General features: G+C 35.6%; 2 protein-coding genes and 1 long non-coding RNA gene across 4 annotated transcripts; 1 reads left to right on the top strand and 2 right to left on the bottom strand.

The window, feature by feature from the left end:
• Positions 1-15,404: 15,404 nt before the first annotated feature.
• Positions 15,405-15,907, bottom strand: LOC107177935 (uncharacterized). 2 transcript variants are annotated; one of them, XR_008053967.1, is made up of 2 exons: positions 15,777-15,907; positions 15,405-15,618 (listed from the first exon to the last, which is right to left on the bottom strand). It is a non-coding gene; the product is annotated as an uncharacterized LOC107177935 (long non-coding RNA). The 2 variants fall into 2 exon arrangements; XR_001508838.2 differs by having other exon boundaries at positions 15,405-15,621; positions 15,777-15,901.
• A 1,530-nt stretch (positions 15,908-17,437) lies between these two features.
• LOC102609959 (nicotinate N-methyltransferase 1-like) lies at positions 17,438-18,530 on the bottom strand. The gene has a single exon (XM_052439163.1). The coding sequence runs from the start codon at positions 18,404-18,406 to the stop codon at positions 17,453-17,455; it is 954 nt and encodes a 317-aa protein (XP_052295123.1). The 5' UTR covers positions 18,407-18,530; the 3' UTR covers positions 17,438-17,452.
• A 443-nt stretch (positions 18,531-18,973) lies between these two features.
• On the top strand, positions 18,974-19,799 carry LOC102609652 (caffeic acid 3-O-methyltransferase-like). Its single transcript, XM_006495247.4, has 2 exons — positions 18,974-19,035; positions 19,133-19,799. Exons 1-2 carry the CDS (start codon positions 18,994-18,996, stop codon positions 19,427-19,429), a joined length of 339 nt encoding a protein of 112 aa, XP_006495310.2. The 5' UTR covers positions 18,974-18,993; the 3' UTR covers positions 19,430-19,799.
• Positions 19,800-20,448: the final 649 nt, after the last annotated feature.

Genomic DNA, 20,448 nt, shown 5'->3' with positions numbered 1-20,448 from the left:
TCATTGATCATATAGGAATTGCAATGAACGGCACTAAATAATTATTCAAATAATAGTTGGGGAAATGATCATACAGAAATGAACATACAAATAAATAATTATTAATCATTAATTCATAAATTAAAACACAAAAAGACTATTAAAAAATCTACTTAATAGTTAGTATTACAAATTGATTCAAATAATTGTTAATTTAATTTTATGAAACTTTTTGAAATTGATATTTCCAATTTTCCACCATAATGTTTATATATGATCAAGAATTCAAGATGCATATTCCATAAAAGAAAACCAAGAAATTAATGTAATTATTTAATTTATAATATCTAATTATCCATTGGCCAAAGTAATAATATTAATTACATATCCGTATCTTAAATTCTTAATTCTTATTATGCCCACATTATATGTACTTAACCATTTAATATTTACTTATTGGTTATCATGCAATTAATTAAATTGATTAATTATTTGTTGAAGTTGAAACTTGAAACTACTGCAATTAAATTGGTTAATTTTTTGTTGAAGTTGAAACTATTCTACAAATACACATATCATATGACATATATAATTATAATTTATATTGTAACATAATATTTAATTTTAATTTTTAATCTAACATTACTATTCATACAAAAAATCAATTATCAATAAGTAAGAGAAAATTAATGCCGGATTATTTTCATTTTATTGATAACATTTAACAATATATAATTAACATACAAAGCTACAATTAACATTTCTCAAATAACATATAAAAAATAACAATTATAATTAATCATTAATGCATATATAATTATATATTATATACGGATATACCATCACTTAAACAAGTTCAAAATCCGGATTTGCTGATTCGGTTCGGGCTTCAAGTTCCAAACTTCCAATTCCAAGTTCCAATTCCCAACTTCCAAAACAGAGAGTAAAGAGACCTTTTGGCTTTTGAGACTAGAGCCGTGACTGTGAGTCCGTGACCCGTGAGGCGTGACCGTGAATGGGTGTGGTGGCCGGATGTCAACACTCAACAGCCGTGAGCCCGTGACCCGTGAATGCCAATGGTGGAGACTCGAGTGGATCGGAGGCAGCTTGCTGGGTGGATCTTCAATCGGACTGAGTGATGGTGGAGTGGAGGATTCAAGGCGTGGATCTGGCACTTGGTAGCAGCAGATCTGTAGATCGGGTCACGATCTTCGCGAATCAGCTTTGGCTTCGGTTGGGGTCGTTCTCGGCAGCGGTTGCTGCGTGTGGTGGGTTGGTTGCTTGGGTGAATGGGTGAATAGGTGTGGGTTGGCTGCTTGTGCTTGACGGCTTGAGTGCTGGTTTCAGTGATGTTGATTTTGTGTGTGACAGTGAGGGTTTGTGTCTTTGTGATACCGTGAGGCGGTGACTGGTGAGTGTCTGAGTGAGTGAGGTCGTGAGGGTTTGTGAGTTGTTACTTTGCTTGTGTTCTTTTCTTAATTTCTTTGTGAATTACTAAATTGCTTTGTTGCGGTGAATACTGAATAGTTTGGAGTGAATTACTGAATTGTGAATTTGTGAATTACTGTAAAAGTGTAATTCCGTGAGGCGTGAGTCTGTGACACTGTGAGTCTGTAAGGTGTGATCTGTATTCTTTACTGATTCAGTGATTGTGAGTGTGTCATCAGTCATGTGTGTACTGTGTATTTGTATAATTGTATTATGTGATTTGTAATTTTGTAATTTGTATTTGCCCAATTTTTTTTGTCTCAACCCGATCGGGTTTTCGGATTGGGTTGAGATAATTTCATCCGATCGGGTTTTGTTCCTCACCCGATCCGATCCGAACCCGAAATTTTTCGGATCGGATCGGGTTGGGTCGGATATTTTACCCACCCCTAATGTTAAACTCAGATTATTCCCATTTTCTTTAAAGGATAGAGCTCGTTCATGGTTAAATACTTTACCTGCTAATAGCATTTCATCATGGGAACAAATGGTAACGAAATTTTTGAATAAATATTTCTCAGTGCATAAAACCAATGCTATTCGTACCGAAATCTCGGAGTTTACCCAGAGAGAAGTCGAGCAGTTTTTCGAAACGTGGGAGCGATTTAATGGGCTACTCTTGAAGTGTCCACATCATGGGTACGAGAAATGGCACCAATGCCAATACTTTTTGAAGGGATTATTGCCAAATGTGCAAGAATGGCTAATGGCAACAAGTGGAGGAGAGCTAATGTCAAAAAGTGCATCAGAAATTTGGGAATTCTTCTAGCGACAAGCGGATAATTCCCAACAACGGAGTCGATCACTCAGGAATACTAGAAGAATTAAAGGAGTGAATGAGGTTCACATTGGCGAGTCAACTTCGGGAATCAAAGAAGTCAAGGAGATAGTTGAAGGTCTTGCTCGACAAATAGCATCGTTATCGACTGCTAAATCAACAGAACCACATGACCATGACTCATACTCAGATCAAGCCAATGCCATAGGTGTAATGAGAAAGCCATCAAATTACAACCCATACTCCAACACATATAACCCTGGATGGAGAGACCACCCCAATTTTTCATGGTCTCAAGGATTCCAACAGAATGGACCAGCAGCTCTAGCTCCACCAATTCCTCAAAATCCTCAAGCTTCTCAGCCTCCATTTAGACCATACAATCAGAACTAGAACTACTTTCAACCCAGACCATGGGAGGATGCATTCTAGAATTTCAAGAATCTGACTCACTCCACAATTGAGCAACAGAATCGCACCATTGATGGACTACGAAATGAGTTGAGAGCAGGCTTCAACTCACAAGCTCAATCAGTTTCAAGCCTCGAGAAGATGGTGGGACAACTTGCTTCTTCAGTTCAGACATTGGCAATGACCGTTGAGAAAGGTAAGTTTCCAAGTCAACCAGTGCCTAATCCTAAAGGAGTGCATGAAGCAAGTACCAGTTCACCACAGCAGCATGGAGAAGTCAAAGCAGTCATGACCTTGTGAAAAGGAAAAGAAGTCGACAACAAAGTGGAGATGCCGGTGACAAAAGAAAATCAAATTGTACCTGTGAATGTTGAGGACTCATCACCGGAGGAGAAAAAAGAAACCAACCCACGGGAATACATTCCTAAAGCTCCATTTCCTCAAAGGTTAGCTAAAGAAAAGAAGGGAAAATCCACATGTGAGATTCTTGAAATCTTCAAACAGGTAAGTGTTAACATCCCTTTACTTGATGCTATAAAGCAAGTTCCATCTTATGCCAAGTTTCTTAAAGACCTTTGTACTAAAAAGAGAAATATGCATGTTCAAAAGAAGGCATTTTTAACAGAAAATGTTAGTTCTATCCTCCAACATAAAATTCCTCTAAAATGCAAAGACCCAGGCTCCCCCACTATCTCATGTAGTATAGGGAACCACACAATTGAGAATGCTTTGTTGGATTTAGGAGCTAGTGTAAATCTTTTACCTTACTTTGTATTCGTGAAACTTGGACTTGGAGAATTACACCCAACTCCAGTGGTGTTACAACTTACAGATCGGTCCACGAAAATACCTCGTGGTATTGTGGAGGATGTGCTTATCCAGGTAGACAAGTTTTTTTTTCATGTTGATTTCATTGTAATTGACACTCAAACAATACAGGATTCAAGGAAGCACATCCCCATTATTTTAGGCCGACCTTTCTTGGCAACCGCGGATGCTCACATTCAATGCAGGACCGGAAATATGCAGTTGTCCTTCGGCAACATGACTATGGAGCTGAACATCTTCGACATTGCCAAACAACCTCATAATGCAGATGATGGAATTGTTGATGTGGATTTAATTGAAGCATTAGTTGATGACACTTTTATTTCAAACCTTAGTGATGATCCTTTACAGACATGCTTAACTTACTTTGGTTTTGATTTTGATATTGACAGATCAATCGATGAGTTCAACGCCCTGCTTGACTCAACACCATCCATGGACACTAATAAATGAAAGTCAAGAGTTGAACAACTAGCACCATCAGAAAAGAAACTCACCCCATCATCAGAATCACCACCGAAACTCGAGCTCAAACCATTGCCCAACACATTGGAATATGCATTTTTGGGAGAAGAAAGTACTCTACCGGTAATCAACTCATCATCCCTAAATGACGAACAAAAAGGTAAGTTGTTGGATGTTTTAAAAGAGCACAAAGGAGCATTAGGATGGACCATAGCGGACATAAAATGTATAAACCCAGTAGACTGCATGCATTACATTCACCTTGATGAAAATGCTAAACCTACTAGGGAAATGCAACGTCGGTTAAATCCTAACATGAAAGAAGTTGTTAGAACTGAAGTCCTTAAGCTATTAGATGCAGGTATCATTTATCCCATTTCTGATAGTTCATGGGTCAGTCCTGTACAAGTTGTCCTAAAAAAGTCAGGAGTCACAGTAGTTACCAATACTGATAATGAATTGATACCAACTAGAGTAACTACAGGATGGCGTGTATGCATTGATTATAGAAAATTGAATTCTGTCACACGTAAAGACCATTTTCCTTTACCATTTATCGATCAAATGCTTGATAGATTAGCAGGCCATGAATTTTATTGCTTTCTAGATGGCTACTCAGGATACAATCAGATCCCAATAGCACCAAAAGATCAGAAGAAAACCACTTTCACTTGCCCTTTTGGCACATTTGCATATAGGAGGATGCCATTTGGATTATGTAATGTACCTGCTACATTTCAACAATGCATGTTGAGCATTTTTTCTGATATGGTTGAACGATTCCTTGAAGTCTTTATGGATGACTTTTTTGTTTTTGGTGACTTGTTTGATCAATGTTTACATTATCTAACGCTAGTTCTGCAGAGATGTACCGAGAAGAACTTAGTCTTGAATTGGGAGAAGTGCCATTTTATGGTAAAACAAGGTATTGTTCTCGGTCACATCATTTCGAACAAAGGTATTGAGGTTGACAAAGCCAAGGTGGATCTCATTTCTAATCTTCCTCCACCTAAAACAGTCAGAGAAGTAAGGTCTTTCCTTGGGTATGCTGGTTTCTATAGACGTTTCATTAAAGATTTTAGCAAAGTTTCTAGACCCTTATGCAATCTACTTGCTAAGGATGTAGCTTTTGTCTTTAATGATTCATGTCTCTTGGCATTTGAAAAATTGAAGCAGTTGTTGACATCATCACCCATCATTCAGCCCCCAAATTGGAGCTTACCATTTGAGCTCATGTGTGATGTATCTGATTATGTAGTAGGAGCAGTATTAGGACAAAGAGTTAATCGAATTCCCCATGTTATTTACTATGCTAGTATGACATTGAATGATGCACAGTTGAACTATTCAACTACTGAAAAAGAAATGCTAGCAGTAGTGTTTGCATTAGAAAAATTTCGATCTTATCTCATTGGTTATAAAATAATTGTGTTCACAGATTATACTGCTCTTAAATATCTTCTCACAAAGAAAGATGCAAAAGCTAGACTAATTCGTTGGGTGTTACTTTTGCAGGAATTTGACTTGGAATTTAAAGATAAGAAAGGCACAGAAAATGTTGTGGCGGACCACCTCTCTCGTCTCCATTTTGACTCAATTACAGAGCCATTAATATTGAATGAGTAATTTCCAGATGAACAATTAATGAGTGTGGAAGTATTACCATGGTATGCTGATATAGTTAATTATCTTGTTACAGGTAAACTTCCAGAGCATTGGACCAAGCAAGACAAAGCTAAATTCTTTGCAGAAATAAAAAATTTCTTTTGGGATGACCCGTATTTATTCAATATTGTGCGGATTAAATTGTTAGACGATGTGTCCCAGAAAATGAAATTCAGAATATTCTTTCATTCTGCCATGAACAAGCTTGTGGAGGCCATTTCAGTGTTAAGAAAACAGCGACTAAAGTTTTACAATGTGGTTTCTATTGGCCAACTATATTTCGAGATGCTTACACTTTCTGTTCTTCATGTGATAGGTGTCAACGAATGGGGAGCATTACGCGAAGGAACATGATGCCACTAAATCCAATTTTAGTGGTTGAGATTTTTGACGTATGGGGTATCGACTTCATGGGACCCTTTCCCCCGTCTTTTGGTCATCAATACATATTGGTTACTGTTGACTACGTATCGAAATGGGTAGAAGTAATTCCATGTAGAACCAATGATCACAAGGTGGTAATAGGATTTTTGAAAAGCAACATTGTTTCGCGCTTTGGATTCCCTCGAGCAATAATCATCGATGGTGGTGCCCACTTTTGTAACAAAGCATTTAAGGCTCTTTCGACAAAGTATTCAATCACACACAAAGTGGCGACCCCGTATCATCCGCAAACCAGTGGCCAAGTTGAGATCTCCAATCGAGAAATAAAGCACATATTAGAAAAGACGGTGAGGCCAGACAGGAAAGATTGGTCATTAAGACTTGATGATGCATTATGGGCATATAGAACGACTTTCAAGACCTCGATTGGGATGTCACCCTACAGGCTAGTGTATGGAAAAGCTTGCCACCTACCTGTGGAACTCGAGCATCGTGCATATTGGGCCATCAAGAAATTCAATTTTGACATGCAGCAAGCCAGCTCAAAAAGAAGATTACAACTGGCAGAACTTGAAGAAATTCGCAATGATGCATACGAAAATGCCAAGATTTACAAGCAACGAATGAAAGTCTTCCATGATAAGCAAATTATGAGAAAATCATTCACTCCAGGTCAGAAAGTGCTTTTATTCAATTCTCGCTTGCACCTATTCCCAGGTAAGTTACGCTCTCGTTGGTCTGGCCCATTTATTGTTCATACTATTTTTCCACATGGGGCAATTGAAATTAAGGACCCAAAGAACGGTGTCACGTTTAAAGTTAATGGTCAAAGATTAAAGCCATATCTAGAATAACAACCACATGGAGAAGACACCGAAATAAATTTGAGTGACCCACTAGATTTGAATTGATTTTTTTTCTTTTCGTTGATTTAATTTTTTTTCTTTCTTTATATTATTCTTCTGCTAATTGAAATTATTTTTGCATAAGTGTGTTTGTTTAACTATTAAGTTTTCTTTTATCGTTTTTAATCATGAGTACCTTACTTAGACCGTTCCTCCTGAACATTCTTAAACCACTTCAACGTGTCAAAACTCATCTCAAAAGGCAGATTCAATTTTGTAAAACACATCGCATTTGGGCTCTACAACCACCAGAGTTAGTAGCCTATGTTGAGGGTTTAGAAAGCCAACTCAGAGACATTGAGAGAAGTGTTTACGACATCCAGTTGGAGCTTGAGGTAAATTCAATAAGAGGACGATTTTAATTTTCTTTGTGTGTTTTAATTTGTTTTTTTGTTTGTGTGCTTTAGTTTGTTACCCCGGTGAAGTGGCGGATAACGGTACTCCGTGACAATCAAGTCGGTTACTTCAGTTTCCCATAATAACTGATATTCTGAGGCGAAGGTATGGACAGAAACGAGATTCTAGAGAAACTTTACAAGCGATTCCCTTCACTTCCTCAGAATGCCCTCCTTACGATCTATAAAGCTCGGTCCAAACGCATGCGATTATTCATGAGGAATAACATACCTGCTGACATCCGTTGGTTAATCGAGGCTAAAGTACGATCGGCAGGTGAGTTACCTCCAAAATTTATTGCATACATGCCTGGTTGTGGTAAAGGAAATTATGCAAGAAAACGACGAGCTCGAAGAATTTCTGTTGCTTGTCATAAGTGTGCTAGAATGAGTTGCAATAAAAACCCATGTTCTTTAGGAATGATGTCTGATAACAGGAAAAATAAGATTCAATTCATTAGGGATGGCTTGATTAAGGAGTCATTGGATGATATCCTTTTGTCTCTTGAAACGCATCCCAGTGGATATGTGCAAGGAGCGATTCTCCAGTTATGGCCATTATTCCAGAAAGAGCATGCACGATATAGTCTTGGGAATCTGACTATAAACGACGCTGTTTGCCAGTTTATAAGAAAACTGGATAGGAAGCCTATCCTCGACCCATAGAGGGCGTTCAAGCCGTTTCTGGACGAAAACCAGAGGAAGATGTGAGCCACAGTCGCAACTACCTATAAATATCCTTTTACTTTATTGTTATTTTATTTCACTATTGTCTTATTGTTTGCATTATTGTCTTTAATAATTTTATTACTGTTTGCTTTTTCCTTTTTACTGTTTTCTTTTTGACTTGCGAGCCACGTGCTTTACACGTTATTTGACACTGATATATTACCTCATACACAACCATGACCCACTATCACCGAGACTCTTAAATGTGATTTCTTTTTTGTCAAGCACTCACAAATTGTTTTTGAGAAGTATCACAATGTCAGCTACTCCCAATAGACAATTCAAGAACATTTGTGTGCTTTCTGGATTTACATATGGCAAACATAAAGAGTTCGTTGAGGCAGCCATAGATCTTGGTCGAAGCATAGCAGCGAGAAAATTACACTTGGTGTATGGAGGAGGTAATCGAGGGTTATCAAAAATGGTCTCAGAAGCAGCTTTTATCAGAGGAAGTCAAGTGTTAGGCATCATCCCAAGAGTCTTAAAACCATTGGGCAATTCGTCTGACTCATCAACTGGAGAAGAGTTAGTCGTCTCAGGTATGCAAGAAAGAATAACTGAAATGCTTAATCATGCTGATGCTTTTATTTTCCTTCCAGGAGATCTTGCAACACTAAAGGCACTTATCACGCTAGCATCTTGGGCCCATCTCCACATCCACCAGAAACCCATCGATTTGTTAAATGTCAATAACTTTTATGATGGCTTTATCGCATTTCTTAACCATGCAATAAAAAACTATTTCATTCCCGTTAATGTGAAAAAACTCTTTATTTGTGCTCACACTGCTAGTGAGCTACTTGATCTGTTACAAGCTTATAGATCGGAGCCAGACCCCTGGACCTTTGTGTTGGAGCGTCCAAATAATGATGGTAACAGTAGCAGCAGTAATAAGTACAAATTAGATTTAACTCTCCGCCTGTAAATATTTTCTTCTGTGTTGCACCACCCAGGTGATGTCTTCTAAACTCTACTTCTTTCCTTTCAAACATTGAGGACAATGTTTCGTTCTGGTTGGGGGGAGGGAATAGTCGACAATTGTGGAATCTTGGTTAGGTTTTTACTGATTTTTTGTTGTAGAAACTAACTGTTGCTAACTTTTTGTGTTGAAGATGGCTGAATATGGAGTGTAGTTACTCTAGAAACGCATCTTCATCGTTTGAAAAAAAAAACAAAAAAAAATTCAAAAAAAAAATTTAGACATTTTCTTTTTCTTTATTAAGTTTTGATGTTTATTTTTCTTCTTATTAATTTCTCCTCTATGAATATATATTTTCCAACTTTTGAGTCGAAGATGGCTGAATATGGAGTGTAGTGCCTCTAGAAACGCATCTTCTTAGTAAAAAAATAAAAAACCATTTTCTTTTTCTATCATTTTAAGTGTACTTTTTCTAATTAGTTTTTTTTTTTGCATCATTTTCACATTTTTGCATGCATATTTTCCTTTCATGTTTAGAATAGGTTGGGGGGTAGAATGTTGTTTAAAAAAAAAATATCTGTGATTTGTTTTAACATTGAGTGACATGATTAATTAAAATTTTAGTATTTGTATTATCTTTGGTCTTAAGTGATGTTACATTATGTTTGCTACTCTATATGTTGATGTCGGAGACATATATGAGTTGCTTGAAGGAATGAACATGTCACAATAAGTACCAAGTGAGTTTTTGAGCCTATCATTTTTCGTGGAGAGTAACCCTTAATAAAAAAAAAGAAAAAAAAAGTGTTGCTACATTGGGAGGCCCATCTAACTAGTAGATATGGATGATTATTTAGAGCCCTAAAAGACGATGGAAAGGCCATCTTTGATCCGTTTGAGCCTTTCTAGCCATCCCTTTTATTAAATATCCATAGTTAACCCTTTTGAGCCTTTTTTTTTTAAAAAAAAAACCTTTTCTTTGTCAACTTATCATCTTGACCCACTCCGATTTGGAGTATTACCCGATATCTTATAAGTTCCATTACCTATTTATGTTTGAGAAAAATGTAAAAAATTATTTTGTTCAGTGAAGTTATGCCAAAAAAAAAAAGAGAAAAAAAAACAAAACAAAAGTTGTTGTTTCAAAAGAATAAAAATAAAAATAATAGGTGAAATCCACCTTGCAACTTCCAAAAAAAAAAAAAAAATTCTCTGCACTTTTCTCAAACATACACTTTGTTTTCCTTATTTCCCTTCTTTGTTAGTCATGTCCCTAGCCTACGTTACGTCCTAATAAAAGTCCTTCTTGATTTTAGGGAACTATAATCTGAAGTAGAAGCTAGTTATATGGGCTAAAAAGATGTAGTGGTGCATATAAAAAAAAATAAATAAATTGGGTTGACTAACAGTTTTTATTTGACTTGAGATCGTATCATTTTTAAGCTGAGGGCATCTTTATTTTATCTTGGTGAGAGCATGTGATATCACTTCTTCATTATTTTCTCTTAATTATCATTCATTGGAGTGACTATTTTTATTGGGTTTAATTTCTTTGTGAGAGTGTCACTACTTCCAGTGAGATTTTGGGGTTTGACATGTCATTCTTGAAAGCAGCTATAACAAAGTTTACTGGGCTGATTCATGTGGATGGTTGATGTGGGTGTGATGTTACTTTAGACTGGAGATAATGCTTATACTTTTATTTGATTGCTATCATTAATCTGACGGAATAAATACGAGTGTTTCTATTAAAATTTTTTTTTTTTTGAATTTGAATTTTGTTTTCGCTTTATTTGCTAGGGACTAGCAATAAGCTAGTTGGGGGGTGTGTTGAGTGTTAGAAAATGCATATTTATAAAGGAGAAAACCGTCATTTTACATTTCAAGTCTTACTAAAAACCCTTACTTTTATGTATTTAACCTTCTTGTGATTTAATTACATGTGTTTTATTTTAATTAAGTATTTTATGTATTTTAGGGGCATCATAGTCATTTCACAATAAACGAGAAATCAGATGGCAAAACGGACATCACTTTTGAACTCAGGACGGTCGAAAACCTTAGGAGGAGCATAAAAGGAAAAATGGCACCGTTCACATGTACGGTACTATTCACGTGTACGGTACTGTATATGTTACTGTTCACGACACTGTTCACATAGACGGACCGATGACGTGGCATTGACTGATGAGGTGTCACGATCCTGTTGGACTAAAATTCTTATATACTGTTGATGGTGACGTGGCAGCATATCAGTGGACGAAAAATCTCGCATACGGTGCATGCATCACACCGGATTATTTTCAACCAAACCGCGTTACTGTTCATCCGGGTCAAACCACGTTACTGTTCAAAGTCGGGTCAAACCGTGTTACTGTTCATCCGCGTGGTCAAACCGTGGACTGTTGACTGATGACGTGGCGTAATCCTGAGCGTCCAAACTGTTTTTAATCCGATGGCCATGATTTACTCCATGTATCTATAAAAAGGGGGCCTCTCCCCCCTAATTTGATATCTCTGAATCCATTTTTGGACTCGATTTTCTGTAATTCCTTCTCCATCTTGTATTTTCTTCGTATTTTAATAAATTCCCATTTTGCCCCTAGTTCAATTATGAGTGGCTAATTTTCTTTCAAGCTTGGGTTGAAGGTGAAGTCTCAACATGTGTCATGGGCTTAATTTGGTAAATTTATTTTCTCTTCCCCTCTAGTTTTTGTGGATGTTTTGACTTCTCGTCGACAAATAATACTAATCTTGTCTAGTACCGCCTTGGTTTCACTGGCCCTCTAGAACAAGGTTATTATTATTTGGCACGATAATCCCTTCGCACCATATTGATTAGAGCGTGGTTCATGAGGTGTGGATTCCCCCCTCATGATTTAATTGGCATTAATACGGATTATTTAGCCCATGATGCATGTTGATACGGATCCAGATACCCAAGTACGTCATTTCAATATAATTCTCTTCAATTTATTCTCGCCATTTCAATACCAATTTTAGAATTTATTCTTATCATTTTAATTTAAGTTTTAGCATATTCCAAATCATTTCTACCACAAATCCAACCACCCATTTACAAAATTAATTCTATATATAATTAAAATCCACCTCCTCGTGGGATCGACACTCGTCACCATTAGTCTATACTACAATAGATTCGTGCGCTTGCGAGTACATTAAAATTTGCACAACAGCTGCTACCTTCCCTCTCCGAAAGAAAAAAGCTTGCTTTTATACTTAGTCTTTAAAATGGGCCCCACCGACTTTTCCAATTCCAAAGCCAAAAGGTTTGGCCTTTTAATTTGTTTTGGCCTCACTCACGTCCTGGGCACTTAGAATTGCTAAAGGACTGTTTTTTTCATTTATAAAAGCCAAGTGTGGGTCCCTTCTTAAAGCTAAATCAATTTCTCTCCTTTGTCCTCATGTGCACGATGAATGCACGATGAATTAACTTGTTGAATTTGGTTCATTGGCTTGATTTCCGCATGCATGTATGTCTAATTGCTTCCAAAAATCAATTAATCTTTAATGCTTTCAAAATTGAGCTCTTTTACACCCTTTTTATCCATAATCTCAAATTAATTTCTTATTCAATAAAACAATTCAATTAATTAAAAGTAAGAAATAAAAATAACTAGCAAACATATAATAAAAGGTAAAATATGTATATAAATTATGCTCATCACCTAACAAAGATAGCGTCTTATTAGGCCCCCTAATACAAATAATTTAGGACAAGGTCTTTCTAGAGAGCTGGTAATTAATTAATTTCTATTTCTCTTTTTTTTTTTTTTAAGTAAATGATCAGCTAGACCATGCATGCATGCATGGAGCTTATATTTATATACGATGCATGATAAATTGGTTTTTCGGAATTTATGTAGGTCCCAACTCAAAGATACTATTCTTGAAGGAGGAATTCCATTTAATCGAGCCCATGGAATGCATATATTTGAGTATGTAGGATTGGACCCTAGGTTCAATAAACATTTTAACACAGCAATGTATAACTATACCTCTCTGGTTATGAGCAACATTCGTGAATCTTACAAGGGCTTCGACAATATCAAGCAACTGGTCGATGTTGGTGGCAGTTTAAAAAAGATACTTTTAGAAACAAATTTCTTTCTAATAGAGTTCATCTAAGGATTAATATTAAAGCTCACGTGTAATTTTGTTATTTTAAAAAACTAATTAATTCGCGTAGGTGCCATATTATTAAATTTAATAGTAAAAGTAAAATACGTTTCTCTCACCTTTGTATTACCCTTTATTTCTCCCTCTAAATTACCAATGAACTAAGGTACACATCCAAGTAGCCATAAAAGAAGATGTTATCTACATAAATTTGTTTATTAAACCAAATGTACATATTGGAAAAAAATGTTGGCAATCGTTTCTACATATATATTTTTTTAAGATTAACAAAGCATAGTCATCTAATCACGTTTCGATTTACTGGATAACTAAAGTAAACATACAGAGAACTAGGGAAGTACTATATTTTAATTTGTAGTAGTAACATCCATCCAACAACCATCAGAATAAAAAAAATGGTTTATAATGAGTAGAGGAAGGATTGAAGGAGATGAGAGCATAAGTTAAAAAGAGAAATATATGAATGTCCTAAACATGATGTTAAGCAAACAAAATCTTTTAAGTGTTGTTGGACATTCAAGAGGAAATTAAGGACAATGCTGATTTAGAATTCAGTTCATCCGAAGAGCCCGCAACACGCATACTCGTGTTAGCTAAGGCAGCTTTTAATTTTAAGTTGCCTATAATTTGATTGGAAGATCTTCCTCCGAAATGAAGTGTAATTTCAATCTTTGAATGAAATTACTTAGTTTAAATAAATTTATATGATAAGAGAGAGGAAAGAGCGTCATGTTTCACGTTTATTATTTGACGTAGGAACTTACGTCTAGTTAATTAATTTTTAGAATTATAAAACTGCATGCAGTTTTAATGTTAACCATGTGATAAACTTTAACCTAATTGTTAGAAATTTATATGTAAAATTGTATTAAAAAAATATCCCTTGAACCTGCTCTCATATATGTGTGTGTATAATTCTTCAGTGGTTTACTATTGTGAAAATCTTGTAAAACTCCAAATTTATATTTAAAAAAATGAGGACATCTGTTGTGTGTGCTTGTATATCAGGAACTTCCATAACATTGGCATAATTAAGTTTGAGCAAACAGTTCTTGACGTAATTCATCTTGCTAATGAAAATAGATACTACTAGAAAAATAGTCTTTACTGACTTTACAATAGTGTCAGAAATTATTTTCACTGACACTTGTTAATTGTGTCAGTAATCTGGGAGTCAGAAAAATAGTGACACTTGTAAGTGGTGTCAGTGATTACTATTACTACAGTATCACCGATATTATGACACCATAGTGTTAGTAGTTATTGATATTTTATTAGTGTCTATGATTACTGTTACCATGGTATCACTAGTTAATTTATTTAAAAAAAATAAAAAATTGAATTGGTTCATTGCCTATTGATTTATTTGTAAAATTAAAAGCACCACAAAATAACAAAAAGAAATTGATTTATATCACAAAATCTTTCATTTCACATTTAAATATTATTAGTATATATTACAAATTCAACTTCAATAGCCAAAATATGAGATATCCTACTCTCATAACTAAATAATCCAAATTCAATACATAAAAATTTCTACCATCCAATCAAATGCCTACTACTTGTGGCTAAATTTAATAAATCTAGAAGCTAAATTGAGAATGATGACTGTCTTTCACTCTTTGAATATGAGTAGTATAATTGCGTTATCACACCAGCAGCTTCTCCATTCAATAGATTGTATGGGTTATGATACAAGTGAAGTTGAGGAAGAAACACTTCAAACACATTGAGCAAATTTGCATACATGGAAAAAGGAGAAAAAATTAGCTGCCAATTCCCAACCATTAGAGAAACAATGGTTAATATAAATAAATCTATTTTGTTCTAAAGAAAAAATATTCATACACTATTTATAAGTAAACTCAATTATTTCGAATGGTGGAGCACATATGTGTGAACAACAGAGCATCACATAGCTCAAAGTACATTAACTGTTCTGTGTCTTATTCATTTTTCACTTTAGTTTTTATTTTAGCAATTTTTTGATAATAAGCTCCAACTCAGAAGGTGAAATCCAACTTCCATATATAGACATTCTTGCAGTTGATAGCAATTAGTTTGGGACTACGGCTTTTTTGAGCATCTGGCATGGATTACATTGAGATATACAATTTACATACAAACATTAAAGAACTAAAACATTATATATATTTAGAGACAATTCAAATGTCAGCAAACTACTATATTTAACTAGGTTTATTGGTTTAACAAGTGGCACGACAATTTTTTAAATAGAAATGTACAGAAACTATAAAGGAAAAACATTATCAAGACACCATTAAAGAATCATAGAGTACCTTTACCAGATTTGTTTGCTTTGCAGGTGGGCTGTGATGATGATGAGCATAAAGCATTTTCATTTAAGTGGACAAGTGCCTTAGCTTCTTTACTTACTACAGACCACGTGTTCTCCCCATCTAGCCTTGCACTTCCAAAATCATGAAATCCATCTTTGTGGAATGTCTTAATGCCAGGAGTGCGTGAAAATTCTGGGAGTGCATTAGCCTTCTAAATAAAAAGAAACTCGTAAATAATTCTTGTGTCAAGTAACAAGGACAAAAATTTACTTGGAAGCAGCGCATCCATGAAAAGATAGACACAGCTAGCTACAGAGACGCAGTCAACACATAATAGCTAATCCTAAACCTTATTGGATATAATACCTCATTAGCAGAGATTACTTCTTCATCTGAGGTACATGTTGATGCGTTCCTTGGCGAGAAGATAAAACCAACCTCATCAGGAAATTCAGCCGTTTCAACCTCGTCTTCCACAAAGACACTTATTTGCTTCTGTTACAGCGACATACACAAATGTCAATTTCTCCTAAGAAAACTGGCCGGAAATTGAAAATTCTATTCAAATTCAATCACTTGCCTTTAGTGATAAACTGCCAGCAATCTTTCCACAAGTTTCTCCATGAGTACCTGTATGTCAGAAACCAAATCTGTGCTTTGGAAACTAAACATGAATATCGATGAACAACACCCTCAACAATCTTATTAGGGTCAAAACATTTTATTACAAAATAATAATACGATTTCAGAGCGCACCTTTCAGTATGTCTAGTCGCGATTGAAGTTGCACTACTTCCTATCAATTTACAAAAATCATAGCATGAATAAATAAAACAATTGCCTCTAAATTTACAAAATCAACGTCATCACATCAATTACGTGATGGATAACAATTTAAGTAAATTTTAATAAAAAATTATTCAACAATTAAATCGAATGACAATTAAACTGGTAAATTGAAAACTGACCTCTTTCTCCGATGGCCCACCCAACGAAACACAATTATCTCGTAAATCGACGTTAAAATCTTCCTCATCTGCAAATCAAAAAATTTGAAAAACAGAGAAATGCTTAAAACGCGTATAGTGTTTAGTGTATACATAACATAAGAGTATTTCAAAAATAACGGCAACCCTGTATGAAATGTCAATCAAATTACCAGAAATGCTTTGATTCGAATCTTCATCTCCCTGAAAGTGCATAAGATCCCCGCAAAATGAAAAGAAAAAAATAAAACGAATTATCATCTACAAAAAAAAAACAACTTTAGTTGGTAAAAATCTATAAACTAAGTGCAGCTCGGATAGCAGAATATGACTAGAAAAACAAAAACATTATTGAGTAACCAGAACATCTAACGCCGCATATGGGCACCAGAACAAAATTCATGCAAAAATATGGAAGTTGAAAAATCAGCAAATGCCGCTAACCGAGTTAATGGAATGCGCACCTGCCTAGATAGTGGAGGAGTTTCGGTAAAGGAGGACCATCAAGCACAGCTAAGGAGGAAGAATGCAACTTAAAATAGTTATAGTTTCATTACGAATTAAAAAAGTTTAATTCTCTAATTTTCAATACAATGGCATCTCCTATTCATGCGCATGCATCAGCAGCATTGTTATTAATAGAACTGAAAAATTGGCACTCGGATAATCATATGGTTGTAGACACTGCTCCAAAATAATCATAAAACATGGAAACTAATAAGGCCACAGGTTTTGGAATGCCAAAAGCTGCACGCATATATATGGGTCAGTCACGAATAAAAAGAAACGAATTATCATAACCTCGACACGAATGGACTTAGTCACTATAGGATCAGGGCGGCACAACCCTCAGCCACTATAGGCAGGGGTTATATTAATGGTTGTGAATGAATAAATTTAAATATCAACTTTAGTAATCAACTTATTAATTTACAAGTATTTTTTTATATTATGATATCGTATACTCTACTAATTGTATTTAAAATATACACACACACATACATGCATATATACCAACTTATAATTGTGAGGTAAGCTAAGACTCGAAGCTATTTCTTAATAATCTAACACTCTATATAATCTCAAGTGTGGAAAACCGGCAAAGAAACCAAGTTGCTTAAACTCTTGTTCAGTCCTGTGGTTACCTTTGGCCCTGTAGATGGTCATAACAAAAATATCCCCTTCTAAGAGAGCACGAGTCCTCTGACTTTCGTTTGAATCATCAGGCAGCACAGGCTCGCAAGCAATCAGTTTTCCTCCTGCTGGAAGAGCCTTGTAACAGTTCTCCATTATAAGCTTGCATTCATCATCAGTCCATGTAGTTAAAACCCACTTCATAAAGATAGCATCAGCGGCAGGAATGGACTTAAACATGTCCCCACCAATATGGGTCACTCCAGGGATACTTGGAGCTTCGGCAACAACCTCAGGCAAATCAAAATTGATCCCTTCACATATAAAACGATGTTTCTGTAATATCATCCTCAGGCAATCACCTGCACTCCCACCCACATCAACCAATCGCTTTACACCTTTGAACCCATTGTAACCTTCCAAAACGGACGTCATGAACGGCACGGACACTCCCGACATGGCTTTCCGCATCAAGCCGTTCATTTCAGGTATCTTCCCATAATAACTATATGCCGGCTCGCCATGGACTTTCAGAAATGGCTCAATAGTTGGGTCCAGAATGGCCTTGTGCACCAAAGGCCACATGCTCATAAGCGCATCCTGGTGATGTTGGAGCACGTAGGGCGCGTACGATAGACCCTCGACATCAGTAACGAGGGATTTCCCAATCTCGGTGAGGCTGTACATCCTTTTGCCTCCAAATTCGCGATGCTCTGAGAACACGCCGTAGCTGGTGAGCAAGCGGAGGATACGTTGCAAGTTCTCGGCGTCCCCACCGCCGGATGGGAGGATACGTGTCAAGATTTGGGAGGCGGAGAGAGGGGTGTTGGCCAGTCTTACCTTCTTCCTGCCATCTCTGCACTCGTTATCTTCCATTACTGCTTACTGACCTTTGATTTCGCAGCACCATGCCGGCCAAACAAAAAGATAAGACCTGAGCACTTTTTGACAATTTGGATGTTAGGGATTTTTCAGATCTGGGGAGCTTAGGAGGGAACGAATACTTTGGTAGAGGGAGTTGAAAAGTTGTATTTTGGATAAGATAAGACTTGTCCATTTGTTTTGTTTTTATCCACTCAAAAAGCACAACTCTAAAAAAATTAAAAATAATTCGTAGCCTAGTGGTCTTTTGATTCAATGTAGAAGCTCTAGGTTTAAGAGGTCTTGGGTTCAAATTTAGACTAAAACAAAATTAAAATGATAATTTTTAATTGCTGATACATGAGCGTCATTGATCGCTATTACTAAAGCTATTGATACTTCAGTATTAGTAATTAGTGATACATATCTGTTAAACGCGGAAAATGATCCAAATATATTTATATACTGCTACTTTTAAATAAAGTGTCAGAACACAAGTATTAGTAAAGACCATTTTTCTAGTAGTGAGAGTGACATAATTCTAATTGTCTGATTTCTTAATTGTATAATATTTTACAGGTATTGAGCATGTGCGGGGTGATATGTTCCAAAGTGTTCCAAAAGGTGATGCCATTTTTATGAAGGTAAGTTTTTAATTTAATTTGCGGACATATTATGAGGAGTTCCTTAAATTAAATTTTTACGAACAATAGTTTGATTACTATGAGAATTTGTATATAGTGGATACTGCACGATTGGAATGATGAACATTGCTTGAAGTTGTTGAAGAATTGCAACAAAAGCATTCCAGAAGATGGAAAGGTAATCGTTGTGGAGTCAATGCTTCCAGAAGTTCCTAATACAAACATTGAATCAAAATCAAATTCCCATTTTGACGTGCTTATGATGATTCAAAGTCCCGGTGGAAAGGAGAGAACAAGGCATGAATTCATGACCCTGGCTACTAGCGCTGGTTTTAGTGGGATGAGTTGTGAACGTGCTATTGGTAATCTCTGGGTTATGGAGTTCTATAAGTAGAGTGCTTGCCCATGCATCCTAGAAATAAAGCAAATCTTGTGTTGATTGTCTTCCGTGTATCTCTTTCCAAGCATGCTGATATGTCTCCCAAAGACGAGCAAGAACCCATGCATTTAACAAGCTTCCCACGTACCTGATAGCCATGTGCTTGAGAAGAGGAGTCTAGGACTTAGTAATAAGAGCTTTGAAATAAATGGGCGCTTGACAAGTGGTCTATTAACTATGTGTGCAAAATTATTACCCATGTTTCCTATTATTTCTCGTATTTCATGTGTTATTGTCTAGGGTGTCTTTTGTTGTTCCAAGTGCAGTTACTAGTGTAGATTGCGTGTTTCCAATTGGCTCTTATAAAAAGCCTAAAACTGTTTGAATAAAGGATGCAAACAAATTATTTCATAAAGCAATTCTCTTTTTTAAATTCTTTTGTTTCCTCTGCAGCGGTAACTTCGAATCCTTAAAAATTACATATGACATGCATTTTTTATTTTGTAGAAATAAAAATTTTTCTAGTAGACTTGTTTTTAGATATTCGCCATGCTTAATTATTGTTGGAAACTATAGCTTTTAAATTCTGACTCTAATTAGCTTAATAAATACTTACTGCTATAATCTAAAAACCAAATTTGTTTTATCTATATAATAAAAAGTCATAATAACTTTCAAAATTATTACGTATTCATAATTTATCATTTTTTTATATCATAACATCTCAATACCAAATAGAGTCATAATTTATATTCAATAATTGAATATTGACATATTATTTTGTCACAGTTGTCTTATCATAACTTTACCATATTTCTACTATGTTGCAGATACTCAACAAATTCCTTACACAGGTTTAACTTTTCCAATTGGCGTGTTGATTGTCAATTAATTGCTCCTATCTGCATTTGATTATGTTAGAATTCTTAGTATATAGCTTTAAAATTGATATAATATGATATGTATTGTATATCAAGTGCAAAGAAATCAATTAACAAGTGCAAAGAAATCAATTGTCACGATAAAACTTGTCA

The sequence above is a fragment of the Citrus sinensis genome, chromosome 4 (genome assembly GCF_022201045.2).
Source record: "Citrus sinensis cultivar Valencia sweet orange chromosome 4, DVS_A1.0, whole genome shotgun sequence".
NCBI lineage: Eukaryota > Viridiplantae > Streptophyta > Magnoliopsida > Sapindales > Rutaceae > Citrus > Citrus sinensis.
Note: the sequence above shows the minus strand (reverse complement) of the source record. Positions and strands in the feature narration are given on the sequence as shown.